Source organism: Gallus gallus, chromosome 1, assembly GCF_016699485.2.
Source record: "Gallus gallus isolate bGalGal1 chromosome 1, bGalGal1.mat.broiler.GRCg7b, whole genome shotgun sequence".
Lineage (NCBI taxonomy): Eukaryota > Metazoa > Chordata > Aves > Galliformes > Phasianidae > Gallus > Gallus gallus.
The window spans coordinates 169952416-169978667 of record NC_052532.1 but is presented as its reverse complement, the minus strand read 5'-3'; the positions used below and the strand labels follow the sequence as shown (position 1 = coordinate 169978667).

Here is a 26252-nt window from a genome sequence, read left to right as displayed (position 1 = left end):
GTGTGGGATTGAGTTCAGTTTTTACTGGGATGGTTCATTTTGCCTTCTTTTTACAGAACTTCCATTTTTCAGTGTTAACCAGATACTGAATGATGAGCAGGTCTGTGTCACTGAATATTCTGTTCTTCATTAAAAGCTATCGAAGCAAAAGCAGAATTGTGACTATGGTAAGATGAACAGTCCAGCCATCCTGGACATACAGTATCACTTTATTGGCCCTATTTTCACCTTAGCCAGACACTCCTAACTTTTTTCTTGTGGAACATTTCCTTTTAGATCACTTCTGCTCTGAATTAGTCCAGCTGATTAGCCCAGCACCTGCCAGCAAGTTGATGTCAAGCAGAAGCTGTGGCCATGGTTCTTAAATATTTCAGTGCAGAATCTGTTCAGTTTTTCCTCTAAGATGTATATTTATTCTTTGCTGCAGTTGTGGCGTTAATTTTTTTCCAGACAGGTCTAAGTTTTCTTTCAGTACTTCAAGGGAGCATATAAACAGGAGGGGGAACGACTGTTTACATGTATTGACAGTGGTTGGACAAAGGGAATGGTTTTGAATTAAGACAGGGGAGGTTTAGGTTAGATATTAGGAGGAAGTTTTTCACACACAGGGTGGTGACGCACTGGAACAGGTTGCCCAAGGAGGCTGTGGATGCCCCATCCCTGGAGGCATTCAAGGCCAGGCTGGATGTGGCTCTGGGCAGCCTGGTCTGCTGGTTGGTGACCCTGCACATAGCAGGGGGGTTGAAACTCGATGATCATTGTGGTCCTTTTCAGCCCAGGCCATTCTATGATTACTGTAATATGTATGAAGTAATAACATAGCAGAGGACTTAATATTTTTGCAAGAAGCAAGAATGTTTTAATAAATACATATATAACGTAGTCTTTAATTTCATCTGAGGTATGTTCACCATAGGAGGAGCAGAAGGTGATATTTGACTAGCATTTATTATGAAGGATTTGTAACTCTTCCTATGAAGAGTACTGAACCTGTAAAAGAAAACGTTGTTAAAATTGGGACCAAGTTTTCAAAGTGTATTACAGTTTAAATACTTGAATGAAAACATGGAAGTAGCAGATTTGAAATTCCCAATAGTAACCCAACCAGAGAGTTGCCCAGGACACATCCAAAGAATCACTTCTGAACAGAGTAATACAACTCTGCCATTTTCCCAGTGAAAAGCTTCATTTACTGTGTCTGAACAAATAGAATGACTATGTTGTGAGTTCCCTTCTTTTTCATTGGAAATATTAAGTGTACTTCCAAGTTTTGAATTGCGACATAATACATACACTCCAATCATGGAAGAATCCCATTGTACAACTGTGTTTCCTTTTCATGCAATTTATCATATACTGTAAACTGAGCACATTTATTCCCCAAAATTACTCTTTGGTCTTAATCCTGAAGAGTCTATGGCTCAGATTTCATGGCCCAGATTTACTGCAGTGCCTTTTTTTCCTAATTTTTGCCCTTGCTTAGTATGTATGCTTTGATTCACCAGAATTTGTGAAGCTGAGTGTTAATTGCGCAGGTATTTACAGGCAATGAACATAATTATCTGCTACGAGTAATTAAGGAAGATAACTTTCTCACACCCTTTTAGGCAGGCCCCAAACAGTGTTTTACTGAACCCTGAAAATGATTGCAAAAGTGAATGCAGAAGTTCTAGGCTTTCTGCAGAGCTATGGTCTCAGTCCTTTGGTGACATCCAGTGAACATCCATGGCTTTTGAGAACCTGAGCGTTTCATGAGGATGTGAAGTAGGGAAGAGTCTCCTCAGAGGTGTTGATATTTGGAAGAGAGGAGAAACTTACGTATATTTGGAACCGTATCTGGGTAGAAGGCTGTTAGTTTGCTGAACTGCTGAGCTATGCCCCTTCAAACTGCTGAGATAGTGCTAAAAAGGGGAATTTCAGGCACTGGAGTCCTGCTGCCTCTGCTCAGAAGTGTATTTGCTGCATGCCACCCGTGCAGCTGTGGGTAAGTTCCTTTTGCAGGGGAAAACTTATATTTTAACTTCAGATGCTGCTGCTGCCCATTTGGGATTTGGGTTACCAGGCAGAGGTCTGTCTCCGGTGTTGGGGCATTTAAGGTCTTCAGTAAGTACTTCTGGTTCTTACCATAGTAGAAGTTATAGAATCATAGAACCATAGAGTAGCTTGGGTTGGAAGGGACCTCAAGGATCATCAAGCTCCAACCCCGCTGCCACATGCAGGATTGCCAGCTGTCAGTACTAGACCAGGCTGCTCAGGGCCCCGTCCAAGCTGGCTTTGAACATCCCCAGGGATGGGGCATCCACATCCTCTCTGGGCAGCCTGTGCCAGCATCTCACCACTCTCTCAGTCAAGAACTTCCTCCTGACTTCTAAATCTCCCTTCCTTTAGTTTAAAACCATCCCCCCTTGTCCTATCACTAATCTTCTACGTACAGAGATAGAAGTTAATTTACCTTTCCTGACTTGACTATCCTTCTTTTATTATTATTATATATTTTAAAGGAAATTAAACTATTCCTTATGTATGCTTTAAAATCTAAACCCTCTGTTCGTGGCTATCGAAATGTCCTGGACTGGAGATGCACAGCAAGCTTCTTACCAATTTTGGTGCTACTTGTGAATGATTCTGCTGCTGAATCAGAAAGCGTGTGTACGTACCTGTGTTGGCTTGTCTCAGGAAAAAAGTGAAAGGTCTGTCTGCTTTGAAAATAGGTGTTCGGGATCTTTTCAGTAGTACCATTGCTGTAATGCAATTTAGTAGGCATTGGTAAAATGCATCAATTTTCATTCTATCTTCTGCGCTGTGCCCTCAAAACTCACAGTACCAAACCCCAGAGCCTGAGCTGCTACTTTGAGAATAAACCAGTGATTTTATCCTGTAGACAATGAACAAGCTGTGCTGTGGGACTGTAAGCAGATGGAACACGTGTGCTTATTGCTGAGGTGAGTCAGTCTGGTTTGGATTGCAAAGGTACCAACTGTTGTTGCCACAGTGCTAGCTCTGCCCAAGTCATGCTGTGTTGTTACCCTTAAGCCAATTCCTACCCCTGCTGTTCCAGTCAAAAGATGAGCAAGGCACAAATGCAATCCCCTCTTCTAAATGGGAAACAGCAAATAAATGCTTATATCTTCCTGAGATTAGTCAGAGCTCACAGCAAAGACTGAGTATCTTCAAAGTGCTGCATGGGGGTGCTTAAATAGTCTCTAAAATTATGATGGCTTAGAAGCAATTATAAGCCTTGTTCAAATCAATTCTGCCTTACAGCTACGTAGCATTGACTATACTGACAAAACTGAAAACTTGGATAATTGTAATGAGCAGTTAAAACAACAGAATTCAATTGAAAATTTGACTAAGACTCAACAAAATGAATTTGAGTGGCACTATTTCAGTGCTCCTAAAAACAAAACAAAAGAAAACCAACTTCAAAGCCACTGCGTGTCTGAATGCAGAGCTTTTAATGTACAGCAATAAACATAATCGGGCTTTTTGTAAACCAGCTTCTTAGCTTGCTCTGATGGGAATTCGTGGAAGTTCTGGCATTAGTTTCAATGGAATAGAGGTGTGATGCTGTCTGACTGCTATTAACCTTAGAACCACAGAATGGCTTGGGTTAGAAGGGACCTCAAAGATCATCCTGTTCCAACCCCTGCCATGGGCAGGGCTGCCACCCACCAGCTCATGCACTAGGTCAGGTTGCCCTTTCTCTTCAGTACATAATGGAAGCCTCGAAGTTAGGAGTTTCCTGGAAAAAAAATGATGTCTAGGTCCAGGCTGGTGAAGTTGGCCCTTCATTGTGGTCCTTTTCAACCCAGGCCATTCTATGATTCTATGACAATACCGAAAATATTGATGCTCTTGCAAAGATGAAGATTACAGGGACTTGAATACAGTTTGTGTGACTCCTTAACGTATTTCTTTGTAGGTAATGGGGATTGCATAGCTCCGTTTCCTTCTTGTATGTTTATATTGTGATGGAAGATTTGTAAGGAAATGTCATTCAGCTTATGGAGGTGAGTTATTAACTCTGTAGTCCAGAGCTGAGGTTTTACTTGGAATGTCCCTGCTGAACTGGCCCAGCTGCTCGTGTGGAAATTGTCTGTTATGAGAAACAAATGTCTGTGCACAAATATCACTGCTCTGATGTTAGAAACAAGCCTAGAATACCTTCAAGAGCACAAAACGTTCACATCATGAACTTCCAAAGTACCAATGGGACTGTCTTCAGAAACAAACCCTGTCAGAGTTTAGGAGCTATAGATGAACAGATAGTAACCTTTTTAATCCTTTGGTTTTTGTGATCTGAACAAAGAGATTGGTTTTGGGTGGTGCTATGTGGAGCCAGGAGTTGGACTCGGTGAACCTTGTGGGTCCTATACAGCTCAGGATTTTCTATGGTTCTATTCAACCAACAGAAAAAGTGGTTTATTTTGTTAAACTGGGTTTTTCCCGGGCTGGTAAAGTTGGCTTTCACCTGAGCTTTTGTGTGTTAGTCTAACATCAAACACGGAATGGGAAGAGGTTTAAGAGTTTCTATGAGCAGTTACAAAGGTGAAATAGAAATATTAAATATGAATGTTTGCATTTGGAGTGGGTGTGCTTCTAAATGCTGACATGCTTTTGTGAAGCAGATCTGTGACGAGCAGTTGTTGCTGTAGTGACAAGCTCCAGGAGTGAAAAGTAACACTTGTGCATATGATTTACCTGTAGCTCCTGATGCCTTCGTGCCATCCTCTGTGACTTCAATCTTTGCTTTGTGAATAGCTTCTGAGATATAAAGGCCAGCTTGCTCTGCAAAACAAACCGACGAAACAGGTGAATATTCGTAGCATTCTTAGGCATTTTATTGTGAACACCATTTTTATTTTATTAATTTATAAGGCTTTTACCTTTTTATTTTAATTATTACTTTCTCCTGCAGATTCTAAGGATCTTAGGCTGAACATAAACTGTGCTGAAGTTGAGTTGGGCCAAAGGATTTTTCATGCATGTGTCTGGTAGGGATAAATACAGACAGCCCAAACACCTGAGCCAGGTCTATGTCAAGAACATCTTAGCTCAGTCCATATAGCTGAAATAGGAGGGCTGTGGGGTTTTTGGATCAGCATTCTCCAAGTGCAGGTGAATTGGAGAGTAAGTTAAAACCCTTGTGTTTGTCTTGTGTCTTTCTGCCTGGAAATGTCCTCTGTTAGACGTTCAGGCTGCAGAAGAACATCACTTGTCACAATATAGAAACATCTTTAGAGTGAGACAACACATGAGGAAGGCAACATCAGGATTCTTTACTCTAGCAAAGACAGCAGATCTCTATTGCTGATGGAGAGAGACAAGGACTTCCAGATCATGAGTAGGAACACACAAATTTGTGTGCCTCTTTGATTACGGAGACTTTCAGGGAACCTTAAGTCACTGTTGTGAATACTCTTCTCTCTTATTTTTACCTTCATTGGTCTGTTCTTTAGTCTATATAAATATCTTCCCACCATTTGGACAATGGTGTATTGAATGCACATGCCTTAATATCTCTTCCAGGAGAATCTACTCCATGATCTTCCCAGGCATAGAGGTGAGGCTCACTGGCCTCTATTTCCCTGGGTCCTTCTTCCTTCCTTTCTTAAAAATGGGAGTGATGTTTCCCTTTTTCCAGTCGTTGGGGACTTTTCCTGACAGCCAGGACTTTTCAAACATGATGGAGAGCATCTTGGCAACCATGTCAATCAGCTCCCTTAGGACCCTGGGTTGCATGTCATCCAGCCCCATGGGCTTGTACACATTCAGCATCATGAGGCAGACTCAGTCTTGCTCTGCTCTTACAATGAGAGAGATTTTGCCTCCTTCCCCCCTTCCCCCCCCTCCACACACACACATGTAGAAGTTCACGTGTGAGAAGCCTGACTGGCTGAGTACCTCAGCCTCTTCTACCCAATGTATTTGAAGAATCCCTTGTGTTTTTTCATGCCCATCCCAATGTCCAATGCCATCTGTACCTTAGTTTTCCTAGTCCTATCCCTGCACATCTGGAAGGTGTCCCTATATTCTTCCCAGGCCACCCACGCCAATAGCATTATCAATAATAAAGTAAATCATTTGAATGGGAATTCTGTTTTGGAGTTTGCAGAGAAAGAAATACAATCAATGCAGAACACCTGAGTCTACTGAATCTCTTCAATATTATCTAAGAATCTATATATGTTGGGTCAATGATTGCTTTGTATTCAGTCAAGCCTCTTACCTGAAATGCCTTTAAAATTAGCAGTGATGGGATCAAATGCGTCTCTAATTCCCAAGGCAGAAAAAACTGTCTTTAGATCAAAAAGGCTCTGAATACTAAACCTGAAATTAAGATGAGAGATGTAATTTAAATGCTGGATTCATAGATTCATAGAGCTAAAAGGTGGAACATGCAATTTATTTCAAGCCTTCGCACTTCATCTATTTCCATCTGAGCCCAATGCTTTCTACCTGATTAAGCACACTTTCCAGAGAAGCAAATTCTCTTCACTTGAAGACGTTAACAGCAAGAATCCCTCACCTCTCTCTATTGCAATCATACTGCCTCTCTGTCTTCTTGACATGTGAACTTTGCGTTTTCCTGAACGTGCTCTCTTTATCATTCTATTTGGCTGTAGCAAAAGGGCTCTTTGAATTGTTTCTGAAAATTATCTTGGAGGAGATGAGTATTACTGTACAAATTGTTTTTCACGTGGAGAATGTACTGAGAGATGTTTCAAAGTACCTAGTTTGGTTCTGTCCTGCAGGCTGTGCGTGTCATTGCTATCACACGTAATGCTGGCAGCAGGAGTAGCGAAGCCATCTCAGAGGAACAGAATTGCTTACCTAGGTAGAAAAATGTCCATCTTCATCCTCTTTAAGCTGCTGGACCAGAGTGCTATGGTTTTGGCAGAAAGATGAGACTCAATGTGGGACAAAGGCGTTCTTTTGTGGCTGGGAAGCACTATGAACATGCTGAGTTTCTCCCCCAGGTAGGGTAACTCAATGACACTGAAAGCATCCTGAGTTGCTGTCTGGAACTGACCTGTATTTAGGCGAATATAGATCTTATGTCATCATTAAAGTGAAAAAGAAAACAGCACTCACACCTCAAAAAAAAAAAAAAAAAAAGAGCCTGGGGAAGCAGGTGGCTCAGAACACCAGTGATGGAGTGCAAGGAGTTGTCTTTGATGCATGGGCTCAGCTCAGGTCGCCTATAGCTCACCACACCGGCTCATGTGAGCAGAGCTGATCGGCGTTTTATCAGTCAGCACACGTGTGTGTGACGGCAGTAATATCTGACGCGGTGTTGCAGCAGAGCATGACTATTTTGTTACTTTCTCAAATAGTATCTGCCCTCCTCATTCACAGTTTAGAATATGAGGGTTGCTCCAGAATAATGCCTCCTATTTTATAGTACTGGCCCACAGTATCAGGGGCAGATGTTGGTGGTATGGCAGTAGAGGTTGAACCTTTCCACCAATATCCTGTGTGGTGACTATGCTGAAAAATAGTGTTTTGTAGCTGAGAATCTGTTCTATCAAATAGTGTTATTGTGTTATTTTTTATCTGCTGTAGTTTCCATGGAAATAATTAGGAGGCATTACTTTTGGAGTATCCCATGCTTATTAGCAAGGCAATGACAATGACTTAATGGTGACAGTTCCTGCAATGCCTGTCCTTTGAATAAGCTTTCTGTTTTCCCTATGATTTCCCTCTAATCTTTTTTACTAATAATTAATTGCTGAAAGAAACAATTTAAAAAAATGAGTATACTATTTAATTAACTGAAACCTTCTTTTCCTTGTTTCCTTCTTTACTACCATTAAGAATGAGTTTTAATCTTATTTCAGGAGACCAACAGCTACATTAAATGGTAAAGTAGTTGGGCATATACTTATAGAGACACCCAGTGTATTCATTTGAAAAATGTATTCAACTGTATTGTATTCAACCGAAAAACTTATCAAAATCAGATGAAGGTTTTAAAACACAGTCTCAAAGATAAAAGCTGTTTGGCTTCCAACCCTGTAATTATTTGGACATGTTGTAACAACGACTTTAATTCCATATTTCAATGAACAGATAATCGGAGCATTCCTAACGGACTGTTACAAAGTAGAATAGATCCAATTATTTTCCATTTTTATTTTCCATTCTTATTTTGTCACCGGTAAATCCAATGAATAGCATTTCATGAACACACAGAATTAATTGTCAGAGAAAGAGTTAAATACAAGTTACAAGCAAGTGGCTTATTATTACCATTGCTGCAGGCTGTTCCCTTTTCACCCAGCTGTAGTAGTTGTGTCTTATAGGATAGACACACTTTTTGAGTCAGTGTTTATAAACAGTGGAATATAGTTAGCTATTCATCATACCTAAGTATCTGCTCATAAACACAGAGATATAGAATGTCTGAAATGTTTTGTGTAAAATGTTTGCTAGTTTTGCAAATCTGGGTTAGGTAGCATTCACTGCATGCTGGTAATCCTGCTAGAACCTAGAAATGTTAGATTCTTAGATCAGCCCTCCCACCATGCAGTCCTGAGAGGGAATTGCAATGGTAAAACCATCTCCCAACACATGGGTTGTTTTGCTGGAATAAACCCTCTTCTGGTTTGCGAGCAGAGAGGATTTGTGTTTGTTCTGCACAGGATGGGAGTGGTTTAATCCACGGGCATGCTGATATTTTGAAGTCTGTTATGTCTACTGAGGCTATACAGACCTTATTTGTTAATTAAAAAGAAAGCTAAAGACTTAGTAAGATTGAGTTGGGATGTTTCGCCTTCCTTCCTTGAACTGATTTTGAGCATCCCATAAGGATGGTACACAGATAAATTGGTATTCAAATATAGTTAACAAATTGCTTGGAAAAAAAGATCATGTAATACAGCTGCAGTATCTAACAGGCTTGTGCAAATAGTAATCTTGACACTTTCTTAGCAGCATTGATAGTCCCCAGGCTGATTTGTTCTGCATTGCCACATTAAAAGGATAAAAAATGTTGTAAATGCTAGATCAATATCATCCACAGCTAAACTTTCTTGATCTTTATTTTGGATCCTGGTGGTGGACAGCCACCATCATTTGATAATGAAGGAAAGTTATCTCAGGTCTTTGGTTTGTTGTAGTAAGCCTGTCTTGAGGCCCTGGGGCATGACCAGGGAAGGACAACAAAGCTGTGAAGGGTCTGGAAGACAAGTCTTATGGGGAGCAGCTGAGGAACTGGGATTGTTCAGTCTGGAGAAAAGGAGGCTCAGGGGAGACCTTATCACTATAACTGCTTGAAAGGAGGTTGTGGTGAGGTGGGGGTACCAGGGGAAATTTAGGTTGGGTATTAGGAGAAATTTATTCTCAGAAAGAGTGGTGAGGTATTGGAACAGTCTGCTCAGGAAGGTGGTGCAGTCACTGTCCCTGGAGGTGTTCAAGAAAAGAGTGGATATAGCACTGAAGGACATGGTTAGTGGGCATGGTGGGGATGGGTTCGTGGTTGGATGAGATGACTCTATGAATTTATGAATTTTATACTAATTAGTCAGAAATATCTGTAGCATTTCTTGTGACCAAGAATTTGGCTCAGACATTTTACACTTCTCATTTATGTCTCACCCCACTAAAAGTTCAGAGAAAAGGCTTGCTCCTGAGCTGGTAAGTATGTGTTAGTCCCAAGAAACCCATTTTGTCTAACTGGATAGCTAACGAAGAAGCAAAGAGTCATATAGTTTTAGACTACATGAGCAGCCCATGTACCCTGCAGTGAGCTGGGGATGCAGAATCACTCAGGGCTGAATGACCATGAGCTGATGTAGTAGTTTACACTGCTCCGTGATGAGGATGAGGAGGCACTGGGTTTTGGAAAAGGAAATTCTGCTCTCCAAATTGAAGTTAATTTCCTTCTAAAAGAGATGAATACACCAGAGGAATGGGAGCTCTCCAAGCCAGAGGTGTGAGTGTGATCAGGAATGGGTGATCCTATCAGGAGGAAGAAGTGTGTTGGACACACCACGGATTTTCTTGAAGAGGAAATACCACAGGCAAAGCCACAGCAATACAGGCAAACTTGCAAAGTGGAAAAAAATGATTTCTCAGACAGGTGGGTTTCACGATAAAGAGCTGTAGAAATAATGAATGGCCAACTGCCTGCCTGATGTGACCAGAAAAGGAAACCGCTTTAGCTGTGGAAATAAGAGAAAAAGGAAGAAAGAATGGTGCAGCTGAACACTGAATTCTTTTTTTTTTTTTTTTTTAATCTCCAATTATTTGCTGGAAATAATGGTAAAGGATTACCTTGATGATAAATTATTGATTAACAGTGAGGTACCTAATGGGAAGGGGAAACAACAAGAGTACTTGCAATGCCAGAGATGCAAATGAAGTTTGACCTACTTCAGAGAGACAGATCTGGGCCTCGGGTAGTTACCACTTCAGAATTCAAAGAGAATGAATGTGAAAATTGAAAGTGTGTTAGCAAAGATTTTCCAGAAACCTGTAGAGTCAGAGTCTGCATCTCTAGATGAGAGTCTAGAAAAGAGAAGTGTATTTATAAAGAAAAATAAAATAGTCAGGGAAATATTAGGTCTTCATTTGAAAAAGTTTAGAATATGCCCTGGAAAAACAAATGGCCAAGTCAAAGAATTAAACTGCAACATCAGGCAGGTCCTAGTATCTTTTTGGTTGGGTAATCGATTTGGTAAAAAGGCACAGATCCAGCCATCTGATTTTAAGGTAAAACATTAGACACAGATTCACTATGGCACAATTAACAGGCAACAGGTAGAAGTGATGGTAGCTAGAACCAGAAACAAAAGATAGAATGCACCTGCTTGAAGAGGAGATTAAAATGAGTCAAGATAAATGAGATTAATAAATGATTAAAATGAGTCAAGATGGGTTCCCATATTTAAAAGTGTTCAAAGCATTGCCAATACTGAAGACTTTCATCAAAGATGGACAGTGAGGTTACCTTGATGACCGGGATAGTGGAAATCCTATAATGTCCAAGAAGCCAACACAAAAAGGCATGCATTTATTAAGATTTCCTTGCCCTTAATTTACCTGTGACTCATCAGCTGAAAGAAAAATGGGATGTTGGGAGAACGGAACAGGTAGGGTACAGCCTGAGTAACCACTCAGTGTGCTAAACAGCGCATTTTAGCAAAGACATAGAAATTCTAAGAGCAAAATACCAAGTGTGTATATGACCCATTACAATTATGACATAAATTTCTTATCCTTTACTTTCAAGGAAGATTAACTTAAATTGGAAAAGTACAGAAAAGGACTCAGAGAGAACTGGAGTATCTATTTAATGAAAAGACTAGATGAGCCTGGCATCTTCATTTAAGCCAATTTCATTATATACTCATAAATTTGTTTAGGAATAAATATCAAAGCTGAAATAAACTATTTAAGTTGAAAGACATGTCTTGCACAGAACTAAGACATAAATTGGTCTTGAAGAAATTTAGACTTGGAATTAGGAAGATTTTTATCCAAGTGAAGCTCTCAAATTTAGGGCAGACGGGAAAGGAGCTTTCCGTATTAAAATGGATTGTAGATTTCCAGGTGGTTGAAAATTAAGCCTACTGTATGAGTCATTGTGTCACCAGCCCATATACTTCAAACCTTTGAAAGGAGAATACTATCTATATGAACCTGGAACAAGAGCAGTTACCGTAGTTAACTTCAGCTGTGTGATGCATTGTGGGCACTTTCAGGGTTGAGCTCTCTGCCGTGGTAAAAGGCAAGATCTGGGTATCTGTAAAGGAAAACTTCTTCAGCCACGTGCTCTTGAAGTACATGGTGCTCACCACAGCAACCCGGCTGAGCGGTGACACAGCTTCCTCAGAAGGCACGCCGTGCACGTCCCTGTCTGCAAGGGAGAGAGATGGAGAGGGAGACACGGGCTGTCCTACTCACACAGGACAGGTGTCTGTGAGGAAATAAAGCAAACCAGGCCTGCCCACCAGCCCAGACAGCAAGAGGCATAGTACAGTTTGGTAGGTAGAACTCCTCAGGGTTGCCCGTTGGTCTATATTTGGAGCTTAAATTTATCAACGCTGAAGGCCAACGCCATGTCAAGATTGTGTTACTCCCTGCATGATGTGAATTGAATGAAGGCAGACCAATGTCCTGGTCCTAACTGGTTTTCTCACATAAACATGCCAATGCATATTTTGCTGTCTTTCACCTTTAGATCCAGAAATTCCTAATGTAATCAACCCATAATTACAGATCGCCTAATGAAGTAACTAAGTCACCTGTATCTCATGTCCTAATTCTACCCCTTTCTAACTTAATTAGCAGTTCGCCTCAATCTGCTTTGGGCATCTCAAAGAGTCTTGAAGGTGTGATTCACTTTTAATTTATTACATACAACTCTCTGAAAGGAGGTTATAGCAAGGTGAGGGTCAGCCTCCTCTCCCCAGTAATACTGATAGGACAAGAGAGAATGGCCTTAAGTTGCACCAAGGGAGGTTCAGATTGGATATTACGAAAAGTTTCTTCTCAGAAAGAGTGGTGAGGCAGTGGCAGAGGCTGCCCAGGGAGGTGGGGGACTCACCATACCTGGAGGTGCTCAAGGAAGGAGTGAATACGGTAATGAAGAGGCATGGCTAGCGGGCATGATGGGGATGGGATAGTGGTTGGACGAGATGATTTTAGTGGTCTTTTCCAACTTTAATAGTTCTATGATTCTATTATACTCATGTGAGTACCACAACACAGATTCCCATTTTAGCATCTACTTCTAGAGCAACAGTTTCTTATTGTGAAATTGGACCAATTATTACAGCTCATTTAAGGATAGATTTTTTTTTGTAGTTGCAGCTTTAATGTTTATGTTTAACATCACATTACGTATTAATGCCCAAATTAACACTCATGTAATTTAAGTTGATGGGGCAGATCAGGGATTTGTTTGGTCTACTGCTCCTAAGGACTTGCTCTTTAAACTTTTTTTTCATTTACACACACTTAATTTCACCACCTTTCTTACTTGTGTAGAGCTCTTTTCATTTCCTATTTTGACTTTTTAACTTCAGAGTCTGGCTGTGGAGCTTAAGCCCTCCATGCTCCCCACCACAGCATGAAAGCATTCTGTGCAGCAAGCTTGGTCCCAGTGGAGTTTGGCTGCTCCTCGTTAAAACTGAGAGCACTGAAAAGGATTCCCGTTTTAAAAATTAGAGGAATAAGGCCAAGGAGTTTATGGCTTGATATTGCATACTTACAGTCAGAGATTCAGACTTATTCTGGCTCCTTCCTCCCATTAGAAATGAGCTGCAGCACAAGAGTGAGATTTCCTGGCTGTTAGTCTTAGAATCATAGAATAGCCTGGGTTGAAAAGGACCACAATGATCATCGAGTTTCAACCCCCCTGATATGTGCAGGGTCACCAACCACCAGACCAGGCTGCCCAGAGCCACATCCAACCTGGCTCTGAACGCCTCCAGGGATGGGGCATCCACAGCCTCCTTGGGCAACCTGTTCCAGTGCATCACCACCCTCTGGGTGAAAAACTTCCTCCTAATATTTAACTTAAACCTCCCCTGTCTCAGTTCAAAACTATTCCCCCTTGTCCTGTCATTGTCAACCCATGTAAACAGTCATACTCCCTTCTGTTCATACGCTCCCTTCAAGTACTGGAAGGCCACAGGGAGGTCTCCTAGGAGCCTTCTCTTCTCCAAGCTAAGAGTCTTGGTTTGGGCAAGGTGGAGTGTGGCAAAAAGCTTTATTCTTGGTTAAATGCATGTTCTCTCATTATTCTTATTTTACATTTTATTCATGTGCAATCTTTCCCCTGGGTTGCTATACTACCTGCAAGGTTACCGGTGATCCATCCCTGTATTTGGGCTGCAGTTTGGTTGGGGTTGGTGAAGTCAGCTTGCTGCAGGCTGCTGTTGGCCCAGTGTGCGACACGTGCAGCAAAGCGGGGCGAGAGCTGCACACCAGTGTGCGTGAAGAGGGAGCATGCCAGCTGCACCACGGCACCCTGGCCAGAGTCAGCTGCTCCTTCGTACACCTTGTGCAACATATCCTGCACGCTTTGATCTGCAGCGGGAGAGAGAAGGAATAACTGCAATTATTATGTTGAAGCATCAGATCTCAGGGGCTCTTAGCAATATTGCTGGCACCACTGTTCTCTGAAAGTTAAAACACTTTCACAGCTGAAGCAACCTTGACATGATGGGGTATTCCTGTTGAGCACAATGACACAATGGACATAGAAAAGCCTTCTTTGTGATGCTGTAGGAGTCATTCTAGTACAGATATGTCAAGTGGCTGATGCAATGTCACGATCACATCTTTATGTATGTTTCTTATGAGCTCTTATGTTTCATAAGGAATGTTATTCATTTGGGGCACTCTCTGAGTTCTCATCTGTGAGACTGAGCACCTCCAGCAGTGACTGGCTGAGCTGCTGTTGGTACAGTACTGACATACATCTCTTTCTCATGACACCACTAGTGCCACCCATCCCAGGAAGAGTATCTCCCTGGCTGCTCCAGCTCTGTCTGCTACTCTTGACCCTTTAGTTTTGAAGGACACTGCACCAAACCGATCCTGTATTATATAAGGCCTGACAATGCTAGATAGAGTTGATGCATTTTCTGATGTCTGTTACAAGTAAATCTTCTCATACAAATGACAATAAATTCTGTTCTTTCTGAAGTACAAATATATTTTTCATTCAATATTTTTCTTTAAATTTTAATTTTTATGAGCCATCCAATCCTTTTATAAAAAAACACTCATTAGCTCATAGTTTCCTGACTTGAACAGCTGATCGCTCCATCTAAATGCAGAATTTTGAATTATCCTTACTGAATTACATCCTATTCCCTTCACACATTGCTCTGATTTGCTGAGATCCTTTTAAATTTTGATTTGGCCTTCAAAAATGCTCGTAGAAACTATGAATATTCAATGATACAATAATATAGTCTCTACTGGATTCACCAAACTACTAATGATGAAAACAGCAGAACAGTGTCCCAGTCTCCAGTTCCTGGGGAACCCATCGTGGGTCAGTGGTGGGGGTTGCTGTGATGGATACAAGGTTATGTTGTAGGCCCGGCAAGGATGTGAGTCTTCCAAACTTGGGAGGATCTTGTGTTTCTAAAATCACAGTTTCTAACAGGCTTTCCCAAGGAGTGATTTAACAATAGCTTTTCTTGTCATTAATTTGCTCTCTCTAATAGTTTGTGATGAGACAATTCATGCTAAAGTGACTGCCTGAGGCTCAGCACTTGCACCCAGTCTGAGCAATGTTGATGGTTTCCATGTCTCCTCAGACTTTCCAAGTGCGTGGGTCAGCCCCTTTCCTATAGCCCTTGGAGAAGAGTTACCTTCATACACCCAATAACATCCTTTAGACTTTTTCACTTCCCTGTAGGAAGCTTCCTTCAGGTTCTTCTTCCTATAAATAAGCCTGCCTTGAGAAGTAGAGCACTGCTGCCCTTCATCAAGACACCACTGCCTCTTGGCTCTGTGAGATCAATAGCGTCTTTCTGATTTCCCTAGGTGGAAAGTCATCACGTCTTAATCTCTGTGTGAAAGCTCAGGAATTCACTGTCATGTACAAATTATTGGTCACCATCTTCAGGGAGATAAGTACTGTGCCCTGTGCTTCTTCAGAGTGCTGCAATCAGCTCTGGTGCTCCTCTGCCTTGGCTGAACAAGTGGGAGCTCTGGGCACGGCTGGGCTCACTGTTATGGTCCTGGCTAGAAATATTGTTTTTGACCCAAGGGAGACTGTTGTGAAAGGAAGTTAGTCCTCAGTTTCCCACAGGCAGCACTGAGGAAAGGCAGATTTGGACATGAATGATTTGGGGCAGGTAACCCAGTGAGGATTTTGGTGAGCTGGATCTGTCCTGCCTTTACTGACTTGCCGCAGGCTGAGCATCAAGCCAAAAGTAAGGTCACTGTGCCACTCCAGCTCCCAGCCAGGTCCCTCACCTCATCAGGAGACTTCTATTGCATCAGTACAGATTTTTGCTGTGCTAAAGGAAAAGTTTCATGTCTTGATGTCTTCCTCCTTCTGCCACCCAAGAATCCAGTGTGTGGGTTTTCTAGCCTAGCAGTGCTCCTCTAATAACCTGCAGGGAGACTGATCACGTCTATGAAGACTGGTATTAAAGCTTAGATCTATTACTCTTGAAGGGATAAAATATTGAACTCCTTGAACAGACGTCAAGAAAACTCACACAGTCTGAGGTGTAAAGTGCTTTTCTTGTGTGTTTTGCATTAGTATGGGAGCATTTGGCAAGCTCTCTGGAGGACGAAAGAAATCAAAGATGGTAAATTGGAAGCAGATGTTAATGTGAGGTGCAGTATCCTGAGCTTGGAATTTCAGTCGTATCAAAGCACTTAGCTAACCAAAGTTCTGAATTCTTACTCAGAGAGCAGTTCAAAATTGCTTTAAAATACCCTACCATGCATCAAATAAAACAGCAAGGAGAAAACATTTTTAAGTGTATTATTTTGCCTGTTCTTTTTTCAAGATAACCCCTTAAAGGTCTGCTTTTCTTAGCATTAGAATAAAGGTGAACCAATCTTCCAAATGTTAAAAGAAGATTAAGGGTGCACGTAAGAGCCGATTCTCTGTGAATAGTGAATGAACCATCAATGTTTTCATTGTTTTCAGTCTGCCAAGATTTTAACCACATCCTTCATTATTGTGAAAGAAGGACCAACTAAAACATGAATGCAAATATCTAGTGGAAAAACAAAAAATCATAGAATCATAGAACGGCCTGGGTTGAAAAGGACCACAATGGCCATCGAGTTTCAACCCCCCTGCTATGTGCAGGGTCGCCAACCACCAGACCAGGCTGCCCAGAGCCACATCCAGCCTGGCCTTGAATGCCTCCAGGGATGGGGCATCCACAACCTCCTTGGACAACCTGTTCCAGTGCATCGCCACCCTCTGTATGTGTATATATATATGAGCAATTTGCTTTTACTCATCTGAAATTTGGGCTAAGTACTTATTTATTAGATGTAAACCATTAGAGGACATGATTTCTTTCTCCCCCACTATAAATGTGTTATTAGGAATAATAACAATAGATCCCACTCTATTTTTTTCTCACATTCATACATTAATATTGCTAAAAGCCTCAATACACATGGCTAATGCCATAAACTAAAGTAGAGAGAAATTAAAGTAGAGATAGAATGTCTGGTTGATATTCTGTGACACATGAGAAGAAGGAGGACAGTGCAAAAGAGCCACCAGGTCATTAATAACATCCATACTTCTCTTAGTTATATCATGTGTGGAGATTTGTACCTGAATTTCAATGTGCAATATTCTTTCTAACAATATTTTCTCCTTAATAATCGAATCCTTATGCAATAAAAAGCATGGCAATTGCTGAGGTAAAATCCCTGTTTGAACTAATGCTGTTTAAAATCACCCTACTGAATTTACAGAAAGTATATCGGCTGGAATTAGTTCATACTGCTATATTGGTTTTGAATAGCAATGATACAGGGAGTGGCATTGATGACTAGAGTAGGTTACAGCACGGGACTGTGAAATTGCTATAGGTTTATCTTTAGTCTTCATATGCTGAAAGTATATTTTTTGCTGGGAAATAATAGTGTTATCTGTTTACATAAGTCTTGTACTTAAGCTGCAAATTTTGAAGATGAGGCAGCCATCTACTTATAAACATTGTGCCCATAATGTCAAACAGCTTGGGACATGTGGTGTGAGATGGTAGGATAATCCACAATTACAGTGAAAACAGCATCCTTAAATTCAGCTGATTCACGCTGGATTCTAAGATATCTACCTTTTCCATATGTCTTCCCAGAGAGCTTGTTGTTTTAGCCTGCTTTCATGGGAAGATGTAATTGTGCCATCCACCTGTTCATACAACTCCTTTCCTGCCAATCACTTTCTGCTAAATTTTCTTCTAATTTTTTTGTTTTTTGCTAAAAGATGAAAATTTTCATCTTTTCAGCCAGTTGTAATAACACTAGGATAAGGGCACAAGTCCTAAGGATAATTCAGTTTCTCAGTTTGAGATTAGGGCAGGAGACAAAATGACTGTTGTCTCCTTGGCATCTCCTTGCAGAAGACACAGGGGAGGACAGGTCACAAAAGCACCATGAAGTCCTGGGAAACCAAGATCAGTTCTGCTGTTCATGGAAGTACCTTCTCTAGGAGCAGTTGTACTTCAGTAAAAGAGTAAGCAGTACTTGGAAAGAGGGAATAATAATGTGTGTACCTCCTATTGAGTGTCCTTTGTCCAGCTGACACCTGCCTATGAAATCCGGAGAAAAGACTTCCAAATTACATTTTTTTGCAGTGAAACAGAAAAAAATAGTTCATTAGACATGTACAATTGTCATCTCCTTAGTAAGGCTTTCCTGCAAAACATAGGGAAATAAGTATTATTTTAATGCAGTACGTTACCACGAATGTTGTATCCTAGGGCATTCTGCAGCTCCATGGAGGTATTTCCTTGAGCTCCAAACTGCAGCAGCTCCAAAGAAATGGCCACGCTTGCAGGGGAAATGACCAGGTTGGTTCTGTTCTCCACTTCAGAGGCATGGCGGTAAAGATTGATTGCGAATTCAATCTTCAGGTCCTTCAGCTCATCATAAGAGACACAGTTGCCCTTGGCTAAGCACCGAGTAAGGATGAGTGCAAAGAAGACAATGGGCAACATGAAGGTGAGCTGGGAATGCACTCCACCAGATAATCATACCTGCAATTAATAATAGAGGTACTTAGACAATTAATGATAACTGGTAAAGCATCTGCCAATATCTAGTCAGTAGCTGCTGCCATTAAAAGATTAGGTGTAGGGACACACTGACTATTGTCGGCTAACAAGAATCAAGCTTTTCCAGTATGCCGTACCCATGTAGGATGGTTGGTCAGTGCAGCACATGGAGACACAATGCTCCTCTATTAATAAAACGGTGACCTGCACCACGAAGGGACACCTCAGTGAAAGCTCTGTGTTCTCCACACTGCCCAGCACTCCCAGCTCCTTTCCATCCCCAGCAGAAAGGAGTCACTTCCAGCACTCTCTGAAGGAAGCCCACCCCTCAACAGGTGCAGGTGTTCAGCGGCAGGCTCCAGCCTGGAGGTTCCATCCACGTTTGCAAAATACTGCCTTCATATTTCCCACCTGGATATTCCTCCCGCGCAGTTCATACTAAGAAATACAAGGTTGCATTTGCAAAAGGCTTTATTGCCCGCAGCACAAAATCACGGCTTTGGAATTTTATGGGAAATCAAGAATTTGTCCACATTGTATTAAGAGACACTTAGAGTTGTATTTACAGGAAAAATGCTAAAACGACAAAATAGCTCCTTTCTTCTTGCAGAATTTCACCTTGTGAACAACGTATGCAAATACATTTAAGAAAATACTGCACCTTCTTTCACTTGAGGATTTCCTACAAATCTTTCTCCGTGCCCTTTGCTCTAGAGAGCACCTCTAATTCTTTGCATTTACTCACAGTTAGCTCTGTTAAATTGTCTTGCCTTTCTGAGTCCTTCTGGGTGTCTGAATTGAAGCTGTCTATGTACGCCTTGTCTCCTTCTTTAATAGGTAGTGGAGTAAAGATTAAGTCATGAGACTGCATTTAAAGGGATAGTCAGTGATCAGAGTCTCTGTCGGCGATGTCTGTACCACTCTGTCCAAATTCCTGTAGGCTACGAGCTCTATAGAGAGCCAGGCAAAGCAGCATGCCACTGACCAGCAAATCCAAGGCAAGGAACAAAAAGGTACACATGGAGATAGAGCCGGCAACTGCCTTCCAAGCACTGCCCCAGACTCATGAGGCTTGTGACCTGCTGGTACCAAGCAAGGCATCTCCTATCTCTCTTCCCACCCCCTCCTGCTTTTATATGAATTCCACTGATTCCTCTGCCACAAAGGGGAAGAGAAAGGGCTCACTGTGTACCAGGCACGTAGCTACTTTTTCCCCCTATTTTGAAATCTTATTCAGAAATCCCATGCAATTAAAATGTCTTTATTTGCCATTCTTTTTTTTTTTTTTTTAATGCCATCCCAAATAGGAAAGTTTTCACTCTTTAGTTTCCAAGGGGAAAGAAACAAAGCGGTGCCTTAAAGGAGAGGAAATGAGGATGACTTTGAAATGAACCAGGAGCAGAACAGCTGTGGTGGAGACCACTCCAAAGATCACTTTAAACACAGTTTCAGTGGTTCATGGCTTTCTTCGTGTGACAGAATTGAACCCTGCTCATCATCCACAGGTTCAGCCTCACAGCCTCCTCAAAGCCACACAAGGTTGCAGCCTAAAAGTGTTCGTAAAGCTGCAGCTCGATGAACTTCATGGTGTTTGGCATTGTATAGATACTTGATTATCTTAAACTGTACAGCTCTGTTGCATCTGGGAAGGAAAACACAAGGATAAAGGTCACTACAACCAAAAAATAGTTTTTATGCCCTGCTGTTCCACCTTTAGCAGTGGAGGAGCAGTGACTCAATTGAATTAGGGCCCAAATGAGAACAACAACAATGATCCTCCTTTTCTGTTCTTGTGTTGATCCTCTCCTGCTGCTTTTAGAAGATGACAGAATAGGTCCTGGTACAGAGGGCTGCCTCAGGGTTCAGGGGTTTGCACCACATTCCTGTTAGGACAGGTAGAGAGCATGAGTTTGGGAAGTCCCAAGCTTGGACCACAGACATGCTTGTAGGTTCTGCCACTGATTTCGATGGCAGTATTCTGATACTGAAGAGTGCACTTGGACTTAAGAGTTTTGCTCAAAGAGGACCTCCCTGCTGAAGTTGCTAATGGTGCCACTGGGCTGGAGATGTACTCAAAGGGAATTAAGCTGAGAATGCCAAATGGCTTCTTGAAGGGCTTGGCACCATCGTTGTTTAATGTGTTTCTGGTCATGGGTGGGGACTGGTTGGATGGGGCCCTGGACAGCCTGGTGTAGAATTAGATATGGAGGTTGATGACTCTGCATGCAGCAGTGGGGTAGGAGCTTGATGATGCTTGAGGTGCCTTCTGACCCAAGCTGTTCTATGAATCTATGATTCTGACCCAAGATCTATGAATCTATGATTCTATGACTGTACAGCTGGCTTGGTGTGGTGTTCCCAGAGGCACCAGAACATGAGGCTTTTCCTCTGTGCCCTTCCTGATAGTCTCCTGTGGAATAATTAAGACTTGGAAGAAGGATAGTGAGCCCCTGATGGCTTTAGACATTACTATCAAAAATTAACATTCCATTTACACCTGGCAAAAATTAAGCCAATGTTGCTGTTCAGATTTGGGGTAAGTATCTATGGAACATACAACTGAAAGTTGGGCCCAGTGTAAATAGGGTGTAACACAGCATCATTTCTGTGGTAAGCAGAAAAAAAAGCACATTCTGGTTTATCACAGAGGGGCCTCAGGAACTGGGGTGTGTGTGTTTCAAACTTTCCCTCCCTCCACCTAATTCAGGAAAGGAAATCCATGGAGGAACCTGGTCAGCAAAAGTAATGTTTATAAACAAGGAGAGAGGTCTTAAGAAAGCTAAAAATAAATCAATGTTGTTCAAAAGGAAGTGTGGGGAATAACAAATGCTCTTCAACTATCATTAATGAAAGTGAGGGGATGATATGAACATTTATCGTGATTGAGGATACATCCAAAGATCTTACACCCCTTCAATTTAGCAGCCTAAGATTTGAGTTTCTCTTTCCCACACAGGGACCAAAGTCCTGGAATTGGTTGTCCAAGGAGAAGATGGAGCCCCAGGGGGTTGGTCAGAAAACTGTGCTTGTAACCCTGGAAGCCAGACCCCGAGCTGCTTATGTGAGGGTGGTTAAGGGGGAACCATCCAGGGGCTGCAAACCGACCAGGCCAATTACAGAAATTTCATGTCAAAAAGTAAGGTGTCCTGGATCTACAGAGGTGGAAGGGTTGGGCCACTGTGGAGAAAGGGTTTCTGGTGGGTTGTTATTTTTAACAACTTTTTAGGGAATTTTAACTTACTTGTGTCCTAGCTTAGGCGTCATATCCTTCTCTGAGTCTTCGTCTGGATAAGAATCATGAGGTCCTGAGGAAACTATTGATAAATTTTGTCTTTGAAAAAATGGAAAAGCTTATTTTTAATAAAGTAATTGATTTGTCCCCACTCTTCTGGGACAGAAAGAGGAAAAAAAAGCCCTCTTTTGAGAGATGCTTCTTGAGATTGAGATGACTTAGGCTGCCTCTCAGGGCAGTGAGGAGAGGCACAGATTGGAGTTGTTTGGAGAAGACAAGGCACAGTGGTGCTCGGGTGTCAATCTGGAACATGTATGCTGTGGGTGAGGGAGATGCCTTTGGAATCTTTTTCCCCAGTCGCTTCTCCTACAAAACTGGAGTTTTCTCTGGTGTGATATTTGTGCTCAAGCAAAACTGATTCTTGCTATGATGAGACTACTTAGAAGAAAGGGGCAGCAGTTCTGTTTTTAGGCTCTGGTCAATTTGGTCTCCTGCTGACTTTACATAGCAATTCAGGGCAGAATATAGCCCACAGGCAGGGTGCATGAAGCAGATGTTCCTCTTCAGAACCCTCTCATTTGCTTTCCTGCATCGGGTGAGTCTCCAGCAATCTTCCTTTCACTCCAGTACAACCCTGGTGTCAGCAGAATTACTGTATTTACTCCCTTTGTAAATGAGAATAGGATTTAACCTTTTATCAGTGCCATTTTTTTGTGCTTGCACTCTTTAAAATATATAACCCTTGGGAAATTAAACTGAATCCAAACCTGTTTGCCTCCTGCTTACATCTCTGATGCACAAGAGAGCTCTCACTGCAAGATACACACACGTTTGCTCAATTAGGAAGGAGGTTGTGCTGAATTTCAGGATAAGAATAATTTGCATCATCATTTCAGAATACAGAGCTTATTCTGTGGGGAGGTGGTTAGCTGCAGAGCCTCAAAACACCAAGCTGTGCAAGTTTGGATGCATTTGCTTACTGCTATCCACATGCCACGTAAAAACAACCACTGCCTCTGCCTCCTGCACTGCTCCTCTGCTGGGGCATAAAGACAAAAACTGGCCTTTCAAAGGGTGACCATTGCAGAAGTTCTCTTTCAGAGGAGAAGCTCAGCAGAACAAAGTGTGTTTTCATTTTCCTGTATCTCTACTGCTGCAAGTAGAATACCAGAGCAGTGATTTTATAGCACAATGTTGAGGTTTGGAGCTTTCTTCCCTGTAAGAAGACCAAGAGCTCATGGGTGCCCTTTGGGGTGTGAGGGCTGGTGGGCTAGCATTGGAAGACTGGTGCTAGAAGCTCTGTTTGGGAAAAGCAATGCATGAGCTTCAAAGAGATGGTCTCAGCAGTTCAGCATCCTGCTTTATATACATTTTCTGCAGTGCTATATGAAGACCTTAGCAGTAGAGCCTGTTCCATGTGGACTCTAAATACAGTATCATGGAATCACACAATCAAAGAATAACTTGGATTGGAAGACTCGAGACCATCCATTTCCAAGCCCCTGCCATGGGCAGTGCCACCCAGCAGCTCAGGCTGCCTATACAACCTGGCCTTAAGTGCCTCCAGGAATGGGACATCCACAGCTTCTCTGGGCACCTGTGCCAGGGCTTCACCACTCGCTGAATAAAGAATTTCCTCTTAACATCTAACCTAGATCTCTCCTGTTTTAGTCTAAAACAATTCCCCCTTGTCCTATCACTACCTACCCATTCAAAAAACCATTCTCTCTCCTGTTTATAAGCTCCTTTTAAGAACTGGAAGGCCACAGTGAGATCTCTCCTGTCTTCACTTCTCTAGGCTGACAAGCCCAACTTCCTCAGCCTTTCTTTGTAGTAGAGGTGCTCCAGCCTTCTGGTCTGGTGGCCCTCCTCTGGACCTGATCTAACATCCTTTTCTTGCACTGGGGCCTCAAGATTGGTTGCAGTACTCCAGATAGGGCCTCAAGAGAGCAGAGCAAAGGGGGACAATCCCCTCCCTGTCCCTGCTGCCACCCCTCTTTTGATGCATCCTAGGATACTGTTGGCCTTCTGGGCTGCAAGTGCATACTTCTGGCTCATGTGCAGCGTTTCATCCAGCAGGACCTACCAGTGCTTCTCAGCAGGGCTACTGTCAGTGAGTTTTTCTCACAGTCCATACATGTATCTGGGATTGCCCTGACTTGAGTGCAACACCTTGCACTTGGCCTTGCTGAATCTCATTAAGTTAACGTGCACCCACTTTTTGAGAGTGTCCAGTTCCCTTTGGATGGTATTCCTTCCTTCTGCTGTGTCAACTGCACCACTCAGCTTGGTGTCATCCACAAACTTGCTGAGGGTACACTTGATCCCACTGCCTATGACATTGATAAAGACACTGAAGAACACAAGTCCCAAGATGGACCCCTGGAGGACACCACTCATGACTGGCATCCTACCTGGACATAGAGACATTGTCCACAACCCTCTGGCTGTGACCACAGAAGAGTCTTATGACCCTTTCTCTGCAGCCAACTGACCCATGATGGTTGTGGTCAGAGATCAGCATCTTTGCTGTCATCAGGAGCTTGGAGGTGCTGCATCAGCATGTTCAGAGTTTACTTGCCAGCCTGTGAAATGTCACCTCTGCCCTGAACTGTTGCCCTTTTGGTATCTGTGTACTTAGAGCACATGTGGGAGGGAGATAGTCCCAGCACCTGGGGCTGGTAAGAAATTCACACTCAGACAAGACAAGATAGTGAGCCATAAGCAGGGTTGGGGAGCAACATGGTGGCACATTTTTCTCCCAGATGGCTATATGAGCTGACAACTTAAATATATTTGCTGTTGACAGGGAATATAAAGTGTGGTAAAAGCTGTTTTTAATTCAGATACCCCCCAAATGCTTATCTAACTGACTATTACAGTCTCCTACAATTCCAAATAAACGATGCCAAGGAAATGACACTGAAAGTGGTCTTCATATGAGCACATTGTCAGTGCAGTTTCTGCTACTGATCTTGCTGGGATGACAGGGAACAAAACAGAAGATGATAGCACGAAGATGTTTATCAAATTGCAGAGCTGACTTCTCATAAGAAGCCCAGAAAGAGGGATTTGAATGAGTGGGCAAGAGACAGATGATATCAAATGGAAATCTCCACAGTAGATGAAGTGGAAAAATACTATTTTCAGGGCAGTTCTGCACCAGCCAATTCATCATCTGTGGTTTTGCCTCTCATGTGGCCTGAACCATCTAGGTATATCCAGGCTGAATGATTGCCAAACTGAGCCAGAGCAGACACATCCTGTTCCTGGTTTCAGTGTTTCTTCACCAGAGAATGCCCCACACTACTGATCCAGCTCACAGATGATGACCTTGTATAATCAGTATTTCTCCAGATCCTCACTGGGTTTTTGTGGCAGCAGCGAAGGGTCCTTTCAATACCAGCCAGTTCCACATAGGAAAACTGTGATGGTCCTGCTCAGCCATGACAGGTGGAGGAGGAGAGGTGGGCAGTGAGTGCTTCCCTTTTGCAGGGCAAAACAAAACCTTTGTTCTTTGGGAGCTGATCTGCTCTTGCAGCTTACACCTGACCTAGCTCATAATCCCTTTTGGTGACATCATAGGCATTGCCCCAGTGGCCAAGGTGATGTCACAGAGAGAAGCTTATGACTGTGAATGGGGAATAAGTCACAAGAACAGATGACCTCAAAAGGAGCTAATGTCCCATTATTATATAAATGTCCCTTATATAAATGTAAAAAAAAAAAAGGAGGGAGTGGCCAACAATCTATCAATATATATGAAGAAATAAATTTGCCATTTTCCCGTAGGCCTATAGATCTTGTATTAGTATGTCCTACTTCTAAAAACCATTCTTCTACAATTTTCATTCAAGTAGCTGCTCAGTTCTCTTAACCAGCCGTAAGACCCTTTCTCAGTTAAAATATCTGCTACATTAAAAAAGAAGAAATCACAAAAGATCTCCATATTTTGATTTGCCATTAAAGAATTACATGCTTAGAAATAGCTAACAAATTGGAATCTATATTTTGTTGTCAGGAATCCATTAGATAATTTTACATTAGCAAGGAAATGTGACTGTCCTGTAAGGCTAGGCTCCATGGGAGTATCACAGACTGGGTGTAAATGCAAAGCTATCTAATTATTAGCTGTTGTATTTCTATGATAAATAGGAACAAATAAAATGGGAAACTAGGTACAGTTTCATCCCAGAAAAGTCTTGTTGCAGTTACACAAGTTATATTTCATAAGCTGGAGATGAAAGGAATGTTCAGAGTCTTTAAGGTGTTTTTTTTCTGTAGAT

The 26252-nt window shown here is 42.1% G+C and overlaps 1 protein-coding gene across 1 annotated transcript; it reads right to left on the bottom strand.

Annotated features, from left to right (window-relative positions):
- Positions 1–823: 823 nt before the first annotated feature.
- On the bottom strand, positions 824–21017 carry SERPINE3 (serpin family E member 3). Its single transcript, XM_046900148.1, has 9 exons — positions 19480–21017; positions 18422–18716; positions 13810–14043; positions 11669–11866; positions 6838–7036; positions 6233–6333; positions 4705–4791; positions 2658–2741; positions 824–990 (listed from the first exon to the last, which is right to left on the bottom strand). The coding sequence occupies exons 2-9, from the start codon at positions 18675–18677 to the stop codon at positions 950–952; spliced, it is 1200 nt and encodes a 399-aa protein (XP_046756104.1). The 5' UTR covers positions 18678–18716; positions 19480–21017; the 3' UTR covers positions 824–949.
- Between the last annotated feature and the right edge of the window lie 5235 nt (positions 21018–26252).

Coding starts and splice junctions, on each gene's coding strand:
- SERPINE3 (XM_046900148.1), bottom strand. CDS start 18,677: ATGTTGCCCATTGTCTTCTTTGCACTCATCCTTACTCGGTGCTTAGCC. Junction 6,334..6,837: donor ATGGACATTTTTCTACCTAG/GTAAGCAATTCT, acceptor TCTTAATTTCAG/GTTTAGTATTCAGAGCCTTT. Junction 991..2,657: donor CCTGAGACAAGCCAACACAG/GTACGTACACAC, acceptor TTTCTTTTACAG/GTTCAGTACTCTTCATAGGA.